The sequence below is a fragment of the Eurosta solidaginis genome, chromosome 2 (genome assembly GCF_040869045.1).
Source record: "Eurosta solidaginis isolate ZX-2024a chromosome 2, ASM4086904v1, whole genome shotgun sequence".
Lineage (NCBI taxonomy): Eukaryota > Metazoa > Arthropoda > Insecta > Diptera > Tephritidae > Eurosta > Eurosta solidaginis.
In genome coordinates this window covers 271,868,146-271,889,332 of record NC_090320.1, presented here as the reverse complement: position 1 = coordinate 271,889,332, position 21,187 = coordinate 271,868,146, and the positions used below count along the sequence as shown (strand labels likewise).

General features: G+C 40.9%; 2 protein-coding genes and 1 long non-coding RNA gene across 11 annotated transcripts in view; 1 reads left to right on the top strand and 2 right to left on the bottom strand.

Moving 5' to 3' along the window:
- Positions 1-1,407: 1,407 nt before the first annotated feature.
- On the bottom strand, positions 1,408-8,383 carry LOC137240983 (protein transport protein Sec24C-like). Of its 8 annotated transcripts, none has more exons than XM_067768080.1 (11): positions 8,063-8,379; positions 7,485-7,732; positions 6,946-7,423; positions 6,655-6,881; positions 6,365-6,594; positions 5,991-6,307; positions 5,650-5,937; positions 5,412-5,590; positions 5,223-5,356; positions 2,240-2,624; positions 1,408-2,180 (listed from the first exon to the last, which is right to left on the bottom strand). In XM_067768080.1, exons 4-5 carry the CDS (start codon positions 6,798-6,800, stop codon positions 6,423-6,425), a joined length of 318 nt encoding a protein of 105 aa, XP_067624181.1. In that variant the 5' UTR covers positions 6,801-6,881; positions 6,946-7,423; positions 7,485-7,732; positions 8,063-8,379; the 3' UTR covers positions 1,408-2,180; positions 2,240-2,624; positions 5,223-5,356; positions 5,412-5,590; positions 5,650-5,937; positions 5,991-6,307; positions 6,365-6,422. The 8 variants fall into 8 exon arrangements, with proteins under 8 accessions (XP_067624181.1, XP_067624182.1, XP_067624183.1 ...); XM_067768081.1 differs by having other exon boundaries at positions 8,073-8,379; XM_067768082.1 differs by having other exon boundaries at positions 7,485-7,694; positions 8,073-8,378.
- A 312-nt stretch (positions 8,384-8,695) lies between these two features.
- Positions 8,696-21,187, top strand: part of chif (chiffon) — a 63,166-nt gene continuing 50,674 nt past the window's right edge. The window contains exons 1-2 of one of the 2 annotated variants that reach the window (XM_067768030.1): positions 8,696-9,113; positions 9,199-9,696. The gene's annotated coding sequence lies outside the window, so the exon portion shown is untranslated. Of the gene's footprint in view, positions 9,118-9,198; positions 9,697-21,187 lie in introns of both variants that reach the window. The other variant, XM_067768029.1, reaches the window with a different exon arrangement.
- LOC137240986 (uncharacterized) lies at positions 9,583-10,751 on the bottom strand. The gene is made up of 2 exons (XR_010949878.1): positions 10,277-10,751; positions 9,583-10,120 (listed from the first exon to the last, which is right to left on the bottom strand). It is a non-coding gene; the product is annotated as an uncharacterized lncRNA (long non-coding RNA).

Here is a 21,187-nt window from a genome sequence, read left to right as displayed (position 1 = left end):
ACTGATGATGTTGATATATGAAAGTCTATATCTATCTCGATTCCTTTATACCTGTACAACCAATCGTTATTCAATCAAAGTTATAATACCCTGTGTACAAGTAGAGCGGGTACAAAACCAGAGACATCATTCATCAGTTTGGGTTTTTAATTGGCAATATGAGATACCAAGAAAATCGCGGACAGTTGTGGCTACATTGGACCAAAAATCCACGATCTGGCAACTTTAAGAACACAGATGCCGTCTTTCAGTGAGTTTTACAGCTCCGGCTCACGCTCAAACCTCACGGGAATGCTCTGGATCATTGAGAGACTTGAGAAGCAGATGACGTGAAATTTTCGCACACGTGAAATGTGATACGCAGATGTCGCCGCTGTTTTCCATTTAACTCATACAGCGAAAGGCTAAGCGGCGACATCTATTTTTGAAAAAGTAGGTATATTAAAGGCCGCGTTGCCAACCTAAAAAGAAGTAATTAACAAATTATCTGGCTCACAAATTGAACCAGACTTCTATATGGATTTATCTGGCTCAAATCGTTGTTGTTGCATTTACATGCAAAATTATTTATCTGGCTCAGGATTTTGCCACCTGATGATAGCTAGATTCACCATGAAACAAAATGGTATGAAAAATAAAATCAAAGCATGCTGCATGGTTCAACTATATGGTTGGCTCATCTGTACAAAAACAAAATATGACTGTTCAAATTGCCAAAATCTGCGTGTTGGTGTTATGTGAATGGAATGGAATGAAAACATAAAACTTAGCAGTTTTTGTGTGTAGTAAGCATGGCGCAACGATACAAGGTGGCAGCATGGAACATCTGATTATAAACTTTTTTTATTTGATTTGATACATCAACTTCCGGTGCAGTACGATTTTGACATTTGTCCATCGAATTTACAAAAACAAAGTACTTGGAATTTTTATTTATGTTTGTAGGTATGTCACCATGCTGCCACCTTGTACCATTCCGCTATGGTAGTAAGAAAATGTTTTCAAAGGGTTGGTTTCATTTTGTCTTTGCCCTGCAAAAACGCTCCACGTCATTTTACTAGTCATTTTACGGTCATTGTGACTTTCTACAGCGGTTATATTCATAGTCACGTTTGCATGGGCGTGATGAACTTTTGTGACCAAATTTTCCGTTTCGTTCCTATTAATGTGATCGTGCATTCCGCTCCCACTTATAGGATGTGAGCATAGCACTGTGCTGCTCATACACGTCACAATGCTCGTCAATTGGCGGTCATTTTTCCGTCATTTCACTCTACATTTTCGAGCCATTTGACAATCAATTTTACTGCGGTTTTACCATTTATATAACCGCCATATAACGTGAATTTTACCTGCAGATTTACTTTACCTGGAGCAGCCATATGAATAAAATATGAACCAAAAAAATTGAATTTTCAATATTTATTATTTTCAATATTATTATATATGTACATGAAATTGGAACTTATATTAATCCAGTTCATATAAAACAGAAGAACTTTAATAATAAATAAACTCGCTTAATTGGTTTTTGTTTTCCAATTAAAATCTCTTCTAAGCGAGCAAAAAAATAATATTAAGCTTTAGAAAAAACTCCAATTATTTGAATAATCTACAACTTAAAGCTTAGTAGAAATTCAGATCAAGAATATTCAAAGGTGTCGTGGAATCCGATTGCTCTCGTAATTGAAGAAGTTAAAAATGTACGACTATTAATTGAGTCAGACTTATTATTGTTCTAAATCTAATCATTCAAGCAATAATTCTACAACCCTTAGCAGGAGTATTGATTGGTTTCAAATCTAATTCCGACAGCAATCGTATCACATCCCTTATTATATATGTACGTGATATTGCAACTTAAATTAATACTGTTGATATAAAGAAAAGTAGATACTTTAATAATAAATAAACTCTCTTAATTGGTTTTTGTTTTCCAATCGAAATCTTTTCCTGTGCAAGCACATCGCTAACCTGTGTTGGCAAAAGATATGATTATACTGTCTTCGATAGATAGTCGGACGATCCGCTACTCGGCGAAGTAGAGATGACCGTTGTGTCGGTGGTAGCTGTTACAACAGCAGTTTCTAACTTTACACCATCCGTACAGTGTGATGAATGCTTCACTGCCTTTTCCAATTGCTTGGCGCCAGCAATTGTTGCTGTTTGTAAAGCTTTAGCTGTAATGCAAATATATAGATGGGTTAAAGTGGTTTTCGTATGTTATTCTACAACTCACCCTATACCATCATCACAGCCTCCTCATCGATTTTGAATATGTGTACTGTTTCAGTATTCAGACCCAGTTCGTTTGGTGCAATATTTTCGATTTGATGAATATGTATGCTATCCGTTAGGCAGACAATTAGGTGCAATCGATTCATTCATATACTGTGGGTATTTGAGTCGTAGACGCAATGGCAGATATTTTGATTCTTTTTGAGGTGTAACATTTGTAAACAGTTGGGTTTCTCTGCTGTCACCATCACCACTAGAGAGCTATTGAAGAAACGCTCGACCAAGATAATATGTGAGATTTACACGCATAGATTTCTTCCACCTTTTCACAGTTATTGATGGAGAAAATGCGAAAGCCATATTTACCATCCAATACCGAAATAGAACTGTAGAGGAAGAAACATTTTATAAAATTTAATAAAATCAAAAAATGATAGTTGTGCTAAAATGGGGTAACGTATTGTATGCTAAAGTATAGCGGAGTCTCAGCGGCTTTGTCCTGGTGAAAATTGAGTTTGAATAGGTATTCTTCATTCTTAGAAACATGTACGAAGGTACCTGGTAAGATATTAAAAATCCTCAACGCTTTTTTTGCTATAACTTAAAAAAACTCATATTCAAACTTCTGCTTAACTTCTACATATCAATAGCTACCTTTACCACCAGGAGTCACTATTGCTTCTACGCCTATGCTATTGTTTCCTATATCGATGAGCTTTGTAATAAAATAAACAGCTATCTCCCCAATCTCTCCAGTTTTGTCGCCTCGCGAAACCTGATATTGTCACCAACCAAATCATCGGTGACCTTATTTAAAACATGACCGCGCCAAATGTCGACCATATGGCATTACCCTACCGACTTTCTTACACCCTAAAATTTTGGGTGTGACTTTCGATCAGGATCTACATCTTGGAGAGCATGCACAGGCAATTGTAACGAAAATAGTCGTTGGTGTGAGGTCTTAACCGATCTCCAGATCTGTAGAAAAGGAACTTATTAGCTTAATGCTTAAGATGATGCGGGAATAACCAAGTAAGCTCCTTCCAACCTTTGATTCGGGGGATGGTATAATGGTATGAAGATGATAGCGTGCGACATCGCGAGCTTGCGATGGCTGGAGGAAGTGGTTCCAAACCTCCAAAAGCAGGGCACGAACGCTCGTTTTGAGATGGTGGATAAAGCGCAAATCCCCAAGGTAACAAAAGTAAAGGTATGGATACCATGCGTGATGAAGTCGGAGGATACACTGCGACTTTTGCAGAATCAGAATCCGAACATACCGACACAGGATTCGAAGGTCCTTACTGTATCTCGGCCTACGGACGAAGGTTAGTTATACATCTTCCAAATAAACAAGCAGGCGGAGGATATATTGTACGCGCAGCTTGGAAAAATGTCCTTAGGTACAGGCAAAATGTATATGCGACTCAGGAAAAGAAGTCGCGGGTATTAAAGTCCTAACACGGTGGACGTCGAAAAGGACCTCAAAAGCCTAAGGGAAAAAATACAGGTGGAGGTAGCCCACGTCACCCCGAATGTGTTAGAAGGGGACCAACAGCCAGATGGTGCTGTGAGTCGCACAGAGGAACACCCGGCACAACAGGTACAAGAGGCTGAAGGGGGCTTCGAACACTCTAAACCAAAAGGGCTAGAGGAGGACGACGACGTCACGATGAAGGTGCTGGAGGGGGACAAGCAGTCCATTGGTACTGCGAGTCATACAGATAAACCTCCAACACAGTAAAGTGGCGTCGAGCGAACTCCTCCTCCTAACGCGCTGATCCAGGAGCCGTGGCTTCCATCGGGAGGAAAGGTTTCTGGACTTAGCGCGCGTGGATTTGGCGTTTACTATGCGCAAACGGAAGGACGGGTGCGAGCTGTAGTAATGGTAAGGAGACAGCTGCATTCATATATGCTGCCTAATTACACTACTGAGGACTTCGTAGTGGTGGTGAAATCGCCGGGCTCAGATGGTACATGTCCGGCCATGCTACAAGTTTCAAGTAGGGCGGTCGTGGGATGGCTTAAAATAATATTCGCTGGGTGCATAAACTGAATCATGTACCGCACTCTTGGAGAACTGCTCGTGTAGCTTTCCTACCAAAGGCGGGGAAGATCGGTCACGTGTATCCCAAAGATTATAGACCCATAATTTCTGCTCAAAACCTTTGAGAGGCTGATATATGTGTACATAAAGTCCAACGTGGATGAAAAGCTGCTCTCTACAACACAACAGGCGTACACCAAAGGCAAGTCAGTATACACCGCATTGCATAGGGTGGTAATAAGCATAGAAAAAGCACTGGAATATAAGGAATATGCTCTAGAAGTCTTCTTAAGCATTGCCGGGGCTTTCTAAATGGGCGATTATTGATGGTCTTAATTACGTTAAAGTACATCCAGTCTTACCCAGATGGATCGACTGCATGTTAAACTGCAGTAAGATTACATCGCAATGGGGATTGTACGCGGCCACGAAATTAGTGGACAGGGGCACTCCGGGTGCTATCACCTCTGCTGTGGACGCTGGTCACTAACCAACTGCTTAGGGGATTCTACGAGGGACCAGAAAAACTTACGGTTTACGCAGATGACGTTGCATATGGTCTTGTTTACAAAGAGGTACAAGGTCCCTAATTGGACCAGGCCTAAGTTAGGAGGGGCGACCCTACGGGGAAACCTTGCACAAAATATCTAGGAATGATCCTAGACAGTAAGCTGTCATGGAAGCTCAACGTGGAGGAGAGGGTGAGGAAGGCTTAAACGGCACTTTATGCATGTAAAAGAATGCAAAAGAACCGGCATATACGATCAGAAGGAACTCGATGACGATGCCTCAAAACTAACAACCAAAAGCAATAATTATCATTTCACTGACACAAATTTTATAGTTTTTTCTTCCGGAGTTGGACACAATCTTTTCATAATTTTACTTAACAATTTAAGATTAGAAATTGTTTTCAATTTGTATTTTGACTTACCAGCAACAACAGAATCATGTTTAATTGTACGCCGCACAATCATTATAGCATCATGTAACGAAGCTCAGTTTCTTTCAAAAATTTTTCGGCACCGCCACGTAAAACCAATGCATATGTTCTAGCATTAACGCAACCTTTAAATAATTATAAACTATAAAAATGAAGTTAATGTCAAACCCACTATCAAACCTTGGAAAATGTTGAAATGTTCACCACCAACTTGACGTTCTTCAAAGTAATCACATTGACCCAAAACACTTGAATTAATATCATTAGCTGTAGTCATAACAGCTCCACCACAAGCTTTCATTGTACGTTTCAAATCTTCTTCTGGTACACTAACAGAACATTTCACGATCTGCAAAATACTGTGTACCAACATCACCAATTGGTAGTTTAGAAAACACAACATTGGCGCCTTACTTACCTATTTTATTGTACAGGAGACGCCATTCAGCATTAACAATTTTCTGATACTCTTGGACATTGGAGACCATTGCTGTGGCAGAGCATTTTTCCAATAAAGCACTTTGTTGTTCCTTTGATTGGCGCTTCCACATGTACAGCCATGTCATATTTTGGTTATGCATAATTATAATGCTTTACGTATAGCTTTAATGATGATACGTGCATGCACGCCTTCCTCAGTATATGGTTTAACTTGTTATAAGATTTCACCTGCTTAAAGTACTACTGAAGTGGTGCCATCGCCGACCTGATAAGAGAAACATTTTTATTCTACACATTCTAATATAACAAAAAACTTACCTCAGCATTTTGAAATTTGGCGATGTCTACTAGAGTTTTACGGCTGGATTCACAATATACAATAGTTTCATAATGGTTGCCCCATCATTTGAAATTGTGGCCTTTCCACTGGAATCAACAATATGCTTGTCCATACTACGTGAACCCAATTGAATGCGAGGCATTGATGTGGATATGAGTTGAGGTTTACCATGAGAGCTATCGGTACCCAAGCATTTTTTACACAAATACTCATGTACCCAATACAAGTTCAGGACGTTCATTATTATCGACACGCTGTACGGTATGGCCCAAATGTTGGAAATATGCAGTTGGCACTGTTGACAAAAAATATGGATCAATGAACACAAGTAAAAGTGAAAGTATTTTTTTACCATCTCTTGTTACTTTACATATTAGACATTGGAAACGACGACCAGCATCTACAAGTTTCTATTGAGCCTTGCAACGATTAGATCTAATTGCACCCAATTCACCAAAATTTACAATGGGTGGCTCATATTCACCCTCATCCGTTCGTGCCATTGGTGAGGCGGTAAGTGTAATTGACAAAGCTGTTGTTTTTAATAAATCAGCTGTTGCAGGTATGCAATACAAAGTCGACCTGCAAAGAAGAAAGATCAATGTAATTGCCAAACAAAACATTAATTTCGATTATCGATACCTAACGTAACGTGGCGAGGAGTTACCCTGATCTTCTACCACATATTTTGTGGTCACCAATGGTGGTAATAAACCCTGTTCATTAGTAATAAATGCACCACCAGCGCTATTTTGATTTTCAATGATAACGCTTATCGGATTTGGCATCTGATCGGGATCTAAACGGCGTTGGGCTTGATCATACTGTTGCGGCTGTTGATATTTACCAGTAACAGGTGCAGGTGGTTGCTAAAGAAAATAACACAAAAATAATCATCAGCAAATTTGTAAATTATTAGTTGTATTAGCATACATTATAACCAGGAGGTCCGGACGTGTCCGGGTATTGGGGGTTGACACGGGTTGGGTGGTTGACTGAGCATTGGCGTCTGTCCAGGTTGTGTTGGTGGCATCATAAAAGCCATCAATAACAAGTGCCAAGAATATATCCGCGGCATACCTGCCGACCAAAATGATTCAAGGGGTTGTGATTGCCAAACTCACCTACCCGTGGCGAATCCTGTACCTAACAATTTGGTGTGAACAATTGGTGCCAGTTAACCCTCTGAAATAATCGGCGCAATTGTACGCCATTGTGTTGGCATTAATTAGGCAAAATGCAAAAACTTTTTATCCTCCTCGCGTGACCATTCTGTCTTCTTTAAGCTAGGATCAAGCCATTCGTACCAGCGTGCCTTACATTGCTTGGCAGATTTGCGGTGCAGCAGTGATACAATACGTGACCACTGGTTTTTGCCATATTTCATTACAGCTACTTTGAGGATTTCATCCTGAAAGTTATCAATTTAGTTAATAAACGGCCAAGAGTAACCAGTCGCGTCAAATGCTTACCTCAGTGTTTCTCCACACACCACCTTTTATCATAATTCGCGGCATGGTGCTATATAATTGTGAATTCTTTCGATGAGCACAAAAATCAAATCAAAAATTTTTGTCGAAATAAACAGCAAAAATCATTGCATATTAAAGACTTTGGGAAAATTTTAGAATAGCACCCCCCGAGTTCGGGGTAAAACTTGGTATCAAATGAAAGAGGGAGTTCTCCCGATCACAAATATATATATTTTAAAGTACGCAAACTTATAATTTAAAAGTTATTTGTTGGCAAATTTCTATAGAACTTTAAATTACAATTTACACATCTTTCAAAACCTTAATCCACATACATATCTATATAAATTGGCAACGATAAACTTAAATTGCATTTTTGTATATTTCACATTTCATTTTTGCATTGTTTTCACTTATTATAAATGTTTTTATTAAATCAATCGCGCTTTTGTAGCAACATGCACATATATATTTATATATATATATACATATATTTTATTGATGACATTACAAAGCTGTGCTGCCACATATATATACGTATACACATATAAAATTTGTATAGAAATTTGCAAACTAACACCAAATTACTTTTAAATTATAAGTTTGCGAGCTTTAAAATATATATATATGTGATCTGGAGAACTCCCTGTTAATTTTAAATATTTCCGGAGATATTCCATTTAAAACTCTCAAAATTGAAAAAATTTTCGACCACCAAATGTTTTGCTGTCTCTGCTGAATTAGAAATGGCGAATTTTTTTGCACGCAAAAATTACGTATTTTGCTATCCCTATAAAAATAATAGGTACGAGAGAGCACGATACATTGTGGGAAAGCTAAATTTGTCAACATGCTATTTCATTTGAAGAATTTTTCATTCCAAATCGTCACCCCTGTCAAAAATTCGTGTGTTTGTGTGCGTTTTTGGTCACACGATTTTTGCAGGGTGCCATCTCCTTTTGACAATCCCATCGACCATGCAATGACAAAAATAAAACCAGCTGATGAGATGAGCCAACCATATAATTGAGTCATGGCTTGCTGCAGCTGCAAATACGATTGTAGCAATAACAAATTTAACGAAACGAAGAGCAGGGGAGAAAAAAAACCCGAGTATCATTCATTATTACAGTGCTGCCAATTAGCATAAAAAAATTTTGTTTAAATAATTTTTCAGATTGTTCTTCCATTTCAATGAAATTATTTTTTTAAAACTTAATGTAGATAAATCCACTAAATTAAGTAAAAAAGAATGCAAAGGAATTCCATACTTTTTTGCGAACTCAGAACGTTCAATTATTTAAACAAAAACTGGGAAATGTCGACATTTTCATGCCAGGTGGTAAATGTAAAAACCCGAACACTGGCAGCATTGGTTGAAGCGAAGTGACGAAAGAACGCTGTCTACAATTTTATTAAAAAAATGTTGTAAAATCATACAAAAAATTAACAATTATATTTAATAAATAAAGTAGAAAGTACAGTTGCAGTAGGAGAAGTGAAAGCAACTTTAAAAGTGAACTTGAAATTACATAAAAGTTGAAAGAGGTAAAACGTCTAACAATGGGAAGTCTCTAGGAATCGGCGTTTGGGGTTTATGGTTTTCATGTCAGTTTGCTGTTCAATTTTGTATGTGAGTTGGTGCCTCTACGTGAGAAGATTGTTCTTGTTGGCATTTGTTAGATAATTTTATTTAATATTTTTTGTGTTGTAGAAACGCGAGTTGGCGAACGTCGTCGTCGCTACATACATACATACATTTAATGGCCGCTTCAGAGGCATGATGAAAAAGTGTTAAAATCGGTTCTTTGCTACTAAATTTATGTTCATAAATATATATACATACGTACGTATGTTTGAAGGTGTACAACATAGCGAAAGTGAAGACCAAAGTGTAAGACTAAAAGAAACAAGCACAAAAAGTTGAGATAAACGAAACACAATTAAAAGACAACACATAAAAGTTAAAAACAGTCACAGCGGTTCAAGTGAGCTAAGTGAAAAAAAGCAAAGAAAAATACACAATTTAAGCAAATTTAATCCCACGTCGACTGTTTTATGCCATAGTGGAGGGTAACCGATGTTTTTATTGCTGCCGCAGCTATTGGAAAAATGTCACATTTGCCTTTGGATGCTCGCGCCATTTTGGACTATTTAAATGAATTGGGTTACAGAAACATATCTGGGGAGCAACTCAAGGAATTCATGAAAGGTAAACCACATAATTAGACTGTTTGTACTAAAAGTATACAATTTAGGCATAAGTAATATGAAGTATTGAACTCATGGCCAATTGGGATCTTTTAAGTCAGTTATCATATATATTGGGTATACACAAACTTTCTTATCCTTATGCATGATTCAATCATGAATCATGATCCGTATGCTTATTTTTAATTTACCACCATATCGTAATTACTGTGTCATTTAACCCATTATTTGTTTATACTGCAAAGTTACGTATCATTGCTTTCAGTTTGGTTTAAATATCCTTATTTACATATATGTATGTTTGTTAGCATCTCTATTTTCACCTCTGTTTTGTTGTACATTAATTTTTCATAGTCACCGCCTTCAATAAGTTTGTTCCTATAACATTCAATACCGCAACCCGGCATTACCCTTATCGTGTCTACCTAGAATATTAGATGTTTAATACATGGTTGCATATATGTACATGTGTGTGTACACTGATTTGCAAATTGGAATATACATTCTACAAATTAATATTGAGGTATGTAACTTGAAGTTAAAGAAGTGTATAACATACGAAACACGAAGCAAATGCTTACCTATTCGCCATCAGAATTTCTGCATAACAGGCAACTAATAGAAAATAAAAAGCAATATTCATACGCACATACCATGCATGTATGTACAATTCGACCGTCCGACAGTCTAAACGTTGACTGCAATATCAGGCGAGATGTGTTAGCAAAGCTATAAGCAAGCCAATACCAACTCTAAACGCTACCGATCGTACCAAAAAAAAAAAAAAACATGCTATATACGCATTTATTTCCATAGCCGTATGATGGCTGGCTCGTTGGTTGTGTATTGGGATGGTAATAGCGGCAGTGTCGACCAAAGCAACGATATCTGCACCACTGGCGTACCTATATAAAAACGGCGTTACGGCTATATCAGCCTCCACCAAAATGAAATTGGTTTTTTGGTCACATCATAGCTACACACATTCGTATGTATGTTCGTACATAGTTGTCTGTATACTTCTAGGCAGTATGCCTGCTTGTATTTATTCCTGAATTAACCTTACCGAAGTGTGTTTATTTTAGTTATTCGAATTTTGTAATGGTTTTATAATCGTTTTATTTGTATATTCTTCGTTTCATTCCTTTATTTTTGTTTCCTTTTTGAATGGTCTTTGTTTTTTCTAAGTGTAGTTTTCCAGTGATGCCATCTCTATTTTTTTTTGCTGAATGGCTCCTTTTTCTTTACATGCTACCTAATATAAACGCACGTAAGTTATTTGCTGTCAAAAATGTCTCATGCACATACAACTTGTATGAGAGCAACCGAAATTGAATTTTCTGCGTGAAAACATAACTTGATTTCCAATTTTTGTTCCGCGTGACAATTACATTTGACGTTTAGATTTTGTGTTTGTATTTAATTTGAAAATTTGTTCCTAGCACAACAATTTTGACAAATTATTTAACAGTGCTAGTCATGAATAGCATGAGCTATTAAAATTGAACATTATAATAATACATTAGATTAATCAAATTAAATTAAATATAACAGATAAGAGTTAAATATTTATGTATTTTTAGATATAAATCTTAAAACTAAAGAAAGTAATTAATAAATATTAAAAAACAGCAATAGTGATGATAAGCATTGCTACAACAACAACAACAACATAACCTTTGGCTGATTATAGATAGAATAGTATTTAACAAATAAAGTAAGAAGACACAGATAAAGGAAAAGAGACTTAGAAATGAACATTTTAACAACAACAAGTTGAGATCCAGTTTAAGAGTCGTTAAAAAATGATGTTAGCTCTTTTTTGAAGTGCAGAGCATTACTTAAGAGTCGGAGACTTGTAGGTAGGGAGTTCCAAAGACGTATTACAGTAACAAAGAATTGGCGGGCAGAGTTAGCGTGCGGTATCTGATGTGCGTAAGAAGAAGCACCGATCTAGATGATTGCAGAAAAATAAGCTTACAATATAGATAGTCAGCTTCCTTCATGTGTATCAATTTATGGAGGAACGACAGTTTCGTCAAGCGAAAATTAAAAATTTTATTTCTTTCGAAAGATATTTACAAAGACCCACAAAATGGCCCGAGAGGGTCCGAAATATGAGGCCCGGTCCACAGTTTTTTTGCAAAGAACATCTTTCTGCGTTGGCAGCCTTTGGCCGCGATTCGTAAAAATAATCCTGGTTGGGTCCAACACCTTTCTGCATTGCTGTATACAAAAAATCTGGCAAAATACAACAACCACATGAAATTAGATTTTATTAGAATTAATGTTTGTGGTAATTCTTTACGACAGCATGACACTGCTAATACGTGTCCAAAAATATCGAGAGAGGTATTAAACGACGCGTCTTGACATCAGTATTAATAATCCGAAGGCGGAAAATACAAATTTTAACTCGTTCAAAAGATATTAAACAAACCGAAAAAAGACAACAACATTACAACAACCACATGAAAATCGCCAACTTCAACTGAAAATATCTCCGGACAGAGATAAAATGTTTATTTTCCGCCTTCGGTTCTCGAGATTAATACGCGTCTTTTGGAACCTCTCTCGATATTTTTGGACGCGTATTAGCAGTGTCATGCTGTCGTAAAGAATTACAATTTTTGTTTTCGGATTCTTAAATCGGAGGTCGAAACGTGTCTTTTGACCTTGAAAATTTTTGTTAAAAATTAGGTGGTGAACCGTCTTCTAAAACGTAACATTTTTTCAAAACAACTGCAAAATTGTATGAGACAACTGCTAGTAAGCAGTTGTAAGATTTTGACGTCTTTGACAACTACACCAACACAAGGTTGTAAACGGCAATGCCACAAAAAGTTGTAAGGCTAGACAACTCAACCGAAATTTTTTTTTGACAGGTTGAGTTGTAATCTGTAATACCAAATTGCGAAATTTCAACCCAACCAGAGTTGAGTTGTAAACGGTAATAGGGGCATATGTTGAGCACATAAATAGCACATAATTCGTACATTTAAATTTTTTTGTTCGGCCTAGTGCTTATGAGGGGGAGGGGGGTCTAGCTGGACCCCCCACTTTTGAAGTTTTAAAAAAATCATTAAAAGTTGTCAAAAAACCGAATTCTTTTTAGCACTATTGAGCACGTAATTCCCACATTTAAATTTTTTTGTTTGGCCTAGTGCTTAAGAGGGGGTGGGTCTAGCTGGAACCCCACTTTTGAAAACATTAAAAGTTGTCAAAAAACGAATCGTTTTTGGAACTATTGAGCCCATAAATAACACAAAATTCTGCACCTATCCCGTTTCCAGCTTGACGGACCTAGGAACGACAGTGTTTTCACTTTTAAAAGATTTTCGAAAGTAATGTTTAGCATCCTTTCAGCATGTTGAGATACGTGATCAAGTTTTTTCAACCCATAAACATATCTAGCAATGTTGTAATCAACATATAGTTTGTTCTTGCACACATAGTCACAGTTTGAGTAAATCTCACAATCATAGAGTAGCATAGGTATTAAGTACGCTTTAGCCAGGAGTAGTCTTATACGCAAAGGCGTGAAATACTAGGAACGACAGTGTTTTCACTTTTAAAAGATTTTCGAAAGTAATGTTTAGCATCCTTTCAGCATGTTGAGATACGTGATCAAGTTTTTTCAACCCATAAACATATCTAGCAATGTTGTAATCAACATATAGTTTGTTCTTGCACACATAGTCACAGTTTGAGTAAATCTCACAATCATAGAGTAGCATAGGTATTAAGTACGTTTTAGCCAGGAGTAGTCTTATACGCAAAGGCGTGAAATACTGTGTTAATGCTTCCCAAGGCCGTCGGTTCTATGACTGCCATTTCAGTGTAACCCCATTTAATTTGTTGCGTCCCTCCCACAAATTGTCATCCTCCCAGCAGCTCCTTGCAACGGGACTGTTCCATATTCTCTTACTCCGGGAAGGCATCGAATCCAATCCGGGTCCGTCTCCTGACCCCGGTCCTGAGAAATGGTTTTGCTGCATCTGCCGGAAAAGAATCTTTTTAGGACGGTCATACTCTTGTCAAGTTGCATCGGACAGGTTGTTCTGGGCTAGACTCTAAAACCAGACGTCCACGTAACTTCTATAAATCTTTTGTGGCTCCTTGCTGTTTACGTCCTAGGACGTCCCGTAGTCTGCGCCTTAGCGCCCCCCGCTACCTTCCAGCAGCCCCGCTGCTCTGCAAGCCACAAGTACCCGCTGTTGCTGTTGTTGTTGTTGTAGCAATGTTTCGCCCACCTAATAGCTGAGACCGATCACAAATTGTCATCAATATCCTCTAACGGGAGTCCAAGGAAACTTGCTGTTTCGACTGGGGTGGACCATAATGAAAGGGGTGTTAGAGGCGTTGGTTCCACATTACAATTAAAGAGATGGTTGGTGTCATGTGGGGACACATTGCCAGCGGGGCATACATTTTATATGTCGGGGTTGATTCTAAGAGTTTAACCTGTTACAGTATCCAGAACGAAGTTGAGCCAGAGGGACTCGCATTTCCCTGGGGAGTATGCGTTCCTCTTCCGCAAGTTTTGGGTACTGTTCCCCGATTACTGGATTCACCGGGCAATTCCCGGCATAAAGGTCCGACGCCTGTTTATGGAGTTCACCAAGGACCTGCTTGTGTTTTTTTGCTTCATACGGCTGGGTTCTCAGGTGCCGTATTTCCTCAAAATGCTTACGGAGATGACTCCTTAAGTCCCTAGGCGATGCAGGCTCATCAATCAGATGTCTGTTAGGGATGCCCAGGTTTCTGGGTATTCAAAAGGAACTGTTTGGTTAGCATCTCATTTCTCTCCTTGATGGGAAGTATTCTCGCCTCATTATGTAGATGGTGTTCTGGGGACATAAGAAGACAGCCCGTGGCGGCTCTGAGCGCAGTATTTTGGCAGGCCTGTAGCTTCTTGCAGTGGGTAATTTTAGGCTTGGCGACCATATAGGGGACGCGTAACACGCAAACGGCTGGCCAATTGCTTTGTATGTGGTAATGAGCGTTTCTTTGTCTTTTCCCCAAGTACTGCCAGAAAGGATTTTAGGATTTTATTACGGCTCTGGATTTTCGGAACATATGCGGCTGCGTGCTCACCAAAATGTAGATCCTGATCAAACGTCACACCTAAGATTTTGGGGTATAGGACAGTCGGTAGCGTAGTGCCATCGACGTGGATGTTCAAAATGGTCGACATTTGAGACGTCCAAGTTGTAAATAGGGCCGCTGTTGCTCGCGCCCCACGGCGCCACCAACTCACATGGCTGCTCCCACTCATACCTACAATCTCCGTAGTAGAGTCGGGAGCAATGCCGAGCATTAGCCCCTACCCCCGTCTTTTTCCCCCTCTTTTCCGGCAGCAATTGTGTAGGTCGGGGAAACAGACTCTTAGTCCCTACCTGTTGTTGTTGTTGTTCTTGTAGCAATGCTCGCCCCACCTAATAGCCGCGACCGATCACAAATTGTCATCAATATCCTCTAACGGGAGTCCAAGGAAACTTGCCGTTTCAACAGGGGTGGACCATAAGGAAAGGGGTGTTAGAGGCGTTGGTTCCACATTACAATTAAAGAGATGGTTGGTGTCATGTGGGGACACATTGCAAGCAGGGCATACATTTTGTATGTCGGGGTTGATTCTGGATAGATAAGAGTTTAACCTGTTACAGTATCCAGAACGAAGTTGAGCAAGAGTGACACGCGTTTCCCTGGGGAGTATGCGTTCCTCTTCTGCGAGTTCTGGATATTTTTCTTCAAGTACTGGATTCACCGGGCAATTCCCGACATAAAGGTTCGACGCCTGTCTATGGAGTTCACCAAGGACCTGCTTGTGTTTTTCCGCTTCATACGGCTGGGTTCTCAGGTGCCGTATTTCCTCAAAATGCTTACGGAGATGACTCCTTAGGCCCCTAGGCGGTGCTGGTTCGTCAATCAGATGTCTGTTGGGATGCCCAGGTTTCTGGGTATTCAACAGAAACTGTTTGGTCAGCATCTCATTTCTCTCCCTGATGGGGAGTATTCTCGCCTCATTATGCAGATGGTGTTCTGGGGACATAAGAAGACAGCCCGTGGCGATTCTGAGAGCAGTATTTTGGCAGGCCTGTAGTTTCTTCCAGTGGGTGGTTTTTAGGCTTGGCGACCATATGGGTGACGCGTAGCACGTAATCGGCTGGCTAATTGCTTTGTATGTGGTCAAGAGCGTTTCTTTATCTTTTCCCCAGGTACTCCCAGCAAGGGATTTGAGGATTTTATTACGGCTCTGAATTCTTGGAACAATTGTGGTTGCGTGCGCACCAAAATGTAGATCCTGATCAAACGTCACACCCAAGATTTTGGAGTGTAGGACAGTCGGTAGCGTAGTGCCATCGACGTGGATGTTCAATATGGTCGACATTTGGGGCGTCCATGTTGTAAATAAGGTCGCGGAAGATTTAGTCGGTGACAATGCCAGGTTTCGCGAGGCGAAAAAACTGGAGAGATCAGGGAGATAGCCGTTTATTTTATTGCATAGCTCATCGATCTTTGGGCCTGGGCCTGTGGCCATTATTGTGCAGTCATCGGCGTAGGAAACGATTGTGACTCCTTCCGGTGGTGAAGGTAGCTTAGATATGTAGAAATTAAACAAAAGCGGGGATAGGACACCACCCTGTGGCACCCCTTGTTTAATTCTCCTTTGTTTTGATGTTTCGTTTCTGAATTGCACCGATGCCTGCCGACCACCCAGATAATTTGCGGTCCACCTTTTAAGACATGGGGGAAGGGTGGACCCTTCCAGGTCTTGCAGTAACGAGCCATGGTTGACCGTATCAAAAGCTTTTGATAGGTCTAACGCTACGAGTACTGTTCTATGGTGGGGATATTGATTCAAACCGCAATTTATCTGGGTGCTAATGACATTTAGCGCGGAGGTAGTGCTATGGAGTTTTCTGAAGCCATGCTGATGAGGGGCTAGCTGCAAATGTGCTTGGAAATAAGGGAGCAAAATGGCTTCAAGCGTCTTTGCCACTGGCGATAGGAGAGATATCGGACGATATGACTCACCTACGTTACCTGGTTTCCCAGGCTTTAGTAGCGGGACCACCTTGGCCATTTTCCATTTCTCGGGTATGACAAAGGTGGAAAGAGACAGGTTGAAGACATGCGCTAAATATTTGAAACCCTCTTTCCCTAGGTTTTTAAGCATCGGCATGGCTATGCCGTCTGGGCCCACTGCTTTGGATCGTTTAGCGCGACCAATGGCGTCCCTACCTCCTTTTGCACGGTTGCCAACGCAGAATATATACGTTTGCGACATCCGCCCAATGCAGCTCCTGCCATGGACGGTGCCACCTTCCTAGATGTTCTGGTCTCCGCGAAGGCAACCCCCGACGGGTTTCATTGCGCCATGTTGCCAGGCTTCATACCCAAATACACCGGGTACCCCAATGCCTACCCAAGGACGTCTAGTCCCAGGGCCTCAGCAGCAATCGCGTTCTGGCCTTCCACAACCCAGGCGTAGTCACCCGTCACTTACTCCCAGAGTGACGACGTCTCTCCCTATGAACTTCAGAATTCTGCAGTTAAACTGTAATGGATTAACTGGGAAGATCACGGAGATATTCGACTTCATGAAGCGGCACAACTTCCGCAGTGCTGCTATTCAAGATACTAAACTCACAGCAAGATCTGCATTGCATACCTGTTCTGGGTATAATGTCCACAGAAAAGATCGCGAGAGCGGAAATGGAGGCGGCCACACTGTGCAATATCATATATTTGATCCCGACATCGACCGCAGGGACAGTGTCTTAGAACATCAAGGATTATCTGTCCGGTCGGGCGATACAAATCTAGAAATCATCAACATCTACATCCCTCCTGTCATCTGTTGCCCCAGTGGATACCGTCCTGATATCAGCGGCGTACTCACTGGTAACAATCGCATTATCTTAGGCGATTTCAATGCCCATCACGATCTATGGCATTCAAACTTGCGGGTTGTTGTTGTTGTAGCAATGCTCGCCCCACCTAATAGCCGCGACCGATCACAAATTGTCATCAATATCCTCTAAAGGGAGTCCAAGGAAACTTGCCGTTTCAACAGTGGTGGACCATAAGGAAAGGGGTGTTAGAGGCGTTAGTTCCACATTACAATTGAAGAGATGGTTGGTGTCATGTGGGGACACATTGCAAGCGGGGCATACATTTTGTATGTCGGGGTTGATTCTGGATAGGTAAGAGTTTAACCTGTTACAGTATCCAGAACGAAGTTGAGCAAGAGTGACACGCGTTTCCCTGGGGAGTATTCGTTCCTCTTCCGCAAGTTTTGGATAATTTTCGTTAAGTACTGGATTCACCGGGCAATTCCCGGCATAAAGGTCCGACGCCTGTTTATGGAGTTCACCAAGGACCTGCTTGTGTTTTTTCACTTCATACGGCTGGGTTCTCAGGTGCCGTATTTCCTCAAAATGCTTACGGAGATGACTCCTTAAGCCCCTAGGCGGTGCTGGTTTATCAATCAGATGTCTGTTGGGATGCCCAGGTTTCTGGGTATTCAACAGGAACTGTTTGGTCAGCATCTCATTTCTCTCCCTGATGGGGAGTATTCTCGCCTCATTATGCAGATGGTGTTCTGGGGACATAAGAAACAGCCCGTGGGTTGCTGGTGGACAGTAGGGGTGAGATGTTAGCGGATCAAATAGAAGAAACGACGTTCTGCACTATAAACGGAGATGCCCCAACACGTATGGTAGGAAGCTGTCACAATTCGCCGGATATTTCAATCGTGAGCGCAGAACTCGTAAACTGCGTCAAGTGGCAGCCGATGGTAACATTGGCATCCGACCACCTGCCTATACTTATTTCGCTCGAGCGTCCCGCCGACTTCATCGTCGCAGAAAAACGCACTTTCATTAACTTTAAAAAAGGAAAGTGGGACGAATACAAATCCTTTACAGACAACCGCTTTGCTGCCCTCCCTATGCCAACTGATGCCCGCCAAGGGGAGCGTGCTTTCCGCAAGGTCATTGAATCCGCCTCGACTCGTTTCATTCCCGCCGGTAGAAATCCCGAAATTCGGCCCCACTTCCCGGCAGAGGCCGCAAGTTTAGCGAGAGGACGTGACCTTATAAGACAGCTCGATCCCGGCTACCCCCAAATAAGAGATATAAACCAATGCATCAGATTGCTTGTGGATGAACACAAGTGGGCGAAATGGGAGGAGCACCTAAGCGGTTGTAACCTCTCTGCCGGTGTAGGTAAACTTTGGTCCACTGTAAAGTCCCTATCGAATCCGTCTAGGCACAATGACAAAGTTTCCATCGCCTTTGGCGACAAAGTGCTGTCGGATGCGAAAAAATTCGCGAGCAGTGGGCCCAGACGGCATAGCCATGCCGATGCTTAAAAGCCTAGGGAAAGAGGGTTTCAAATATTTAGCACATGTCTTCATCCTGTCTCTTTCCACCTTTTTCATACCCGAAAATGAAAAATGGCCAAGGTGGTCCCGCTACTAAAGCCTGGGAAACCAGCCAACATAGGAGAGTCATATCGCCCGATATCTCTCCTATCGCCAGTAGCCAAGACGCTTGAAGCCATTTTGCTCCCCCCACTTCAAAGCAAATTTGCAGCTAGCCTGTCATCAGCATGGCTTTAGAAAACTCCATAGCACCACCACCGCACTAAATGCCATTAGCACCCAGATAAATTGTGGTTTAAATCAGAAGCCCCACCATATACTTGTAGCGCTAGACCTATCAAAAGCTTTTGATAAGGTCAACCATGGCACGTTACTGCAAGACTTGGAAGGGTCTACACTTACCCCATGTTTTAAAAGGTGGACCGCAAATTATCTGGGTGGTCGGCAGGCATCGGTTCAATTCAGAAACGAAACATCAAAACAAAGGAGAATTAAACAAGGGGTGCCACAGGGTGGTGTCCTATCCCCGCTTTTGTTTAATTTGTACATATCTAAGCTACCTTCACCACCGGAAGGAGTCACAATCGTTTCCTACGCCGATGACTGCACAATAATGGCCACAGGCCCAGGCCCAAAGATCGATGAGCTATGCAATAAAATAAACGGCTATCTCCCTGATCTCTCCAGTTTTTTCGCCTCGCGAAACCTGGCATTGTCACCGACTAAATCTTCCGCGAACTATTTACAATTTGGACGTCTCAAATGTCGACCATTTTGAACATCCACGTCGATGGCACTACGCTACCGACACCCCAAAATCTTGGGTGTGACGTTTGTTCAGGATCTACATTTTGGTGAGTACGCAGCCTCAATTATTCCGAAAATCCAGAGCCGTAATAAAATCCTCAAATCCCTTGCTGGCCGTACTTGGGGAAAAGAAAAAGCAACGCTCATTACCACATACAAAGCAATTTGCCAGCCGTTTGCGTGCTACGCGTCCCCTATATGGTCGGCAAGCCTAAAAACTACCCACTGGAAGAAGCTACACGCCTGCCAAAATACTGCGCTCAGACCCGCCACGGGCTGTCTTCTTACGTCCCCAGAACACCATCTACATAATGAGGCGAGAATACTCCCCATCAGGGAGAGAAATGAGATGCTAACCAAACAGTTCCTGTTGAATACCCAGAAACCTGGGCATCCCAACAGACATATGATTGATGAGCCAGCACCGCCTAGGGATTTAAGGAGTCATCTCCGTAAGCATTTTGAGGAAATACGGCACCTGAGAACTCAGCCGTATGAAGTAAAAATACACAAGCAGGTCCTTGGTGAACTCCACAAACAGGCGTCGGACCTTTATGCCGGGAATTGCCCGGTGAATCCAGTACTCGGGGAACAGTACCCATTTGATTCAAATCGTGGTTTAAGTTATTTATGCACAAGCTAGTTTGATCACGAGGACAACACGTAAACAACTGCACATCATCAGCGTAGATATGAACATTACAATACTTAAGGACATCGGGTAAGTCATTGATATACAGAACAAATAACAGAGGACCCAGGATAGAGCCTTGAGGGACGGCTCTTAAGACATGTAGGAAGTCAGACTTTTTACCATCTATACATACTGCTTGAGTACTATCGCCAAGATATAAGGGCAACTGCATGACGAGAGAAGTTAAATAAGTTTTCCAGCTTCCTACAGAGCAGAGTGTGGTCTACAGAATCAAAAGCTTTAGAGTGGTCAAGAAGTGTTAAGAAGGCAATGTAACTTTCATCCACTCGCTCACGAATTTCTTCTGTCACAGATAATAGTGCCGTTGTACAGCATCGCTTTGACCTGAAACCCGACTGACTGTCTGACAGCAGCTTGTATTCATGTAGATATGATACGATTTGCCCATGTAGAATACGTTCCACGACCTTAGAGAGGAAAGGGAGTATGGTTATTGGTTGTTGTTGTATTATTATTATTATTATTATTTTATTTATTACGGCCAAAAAAGCCTAATTCATTGTATAGTACAATTTACAAAATGCATAATTGTTTCTTAAAACTATTTCATTAAAAAGAAATGAGTAAATTCATTGTTTA

Bases quoted from the DNA above. Each gene is read 5' to 3' on its own strand.
- LOC137240983 (XM_067768085.1), bottom strand. From the start codon at position 6,800: ATGCCAAATCCGATAAGCGTTATCATTGAAAATCAAAATAGCGCTGGT. The intron at 6,595-6,654 runs GTATCGATAATC...TCTTCTTTGCAG, and splicing joins TCCTCGCCACGTTACGTTAG to GTCGACTTTGTATTGCATAC.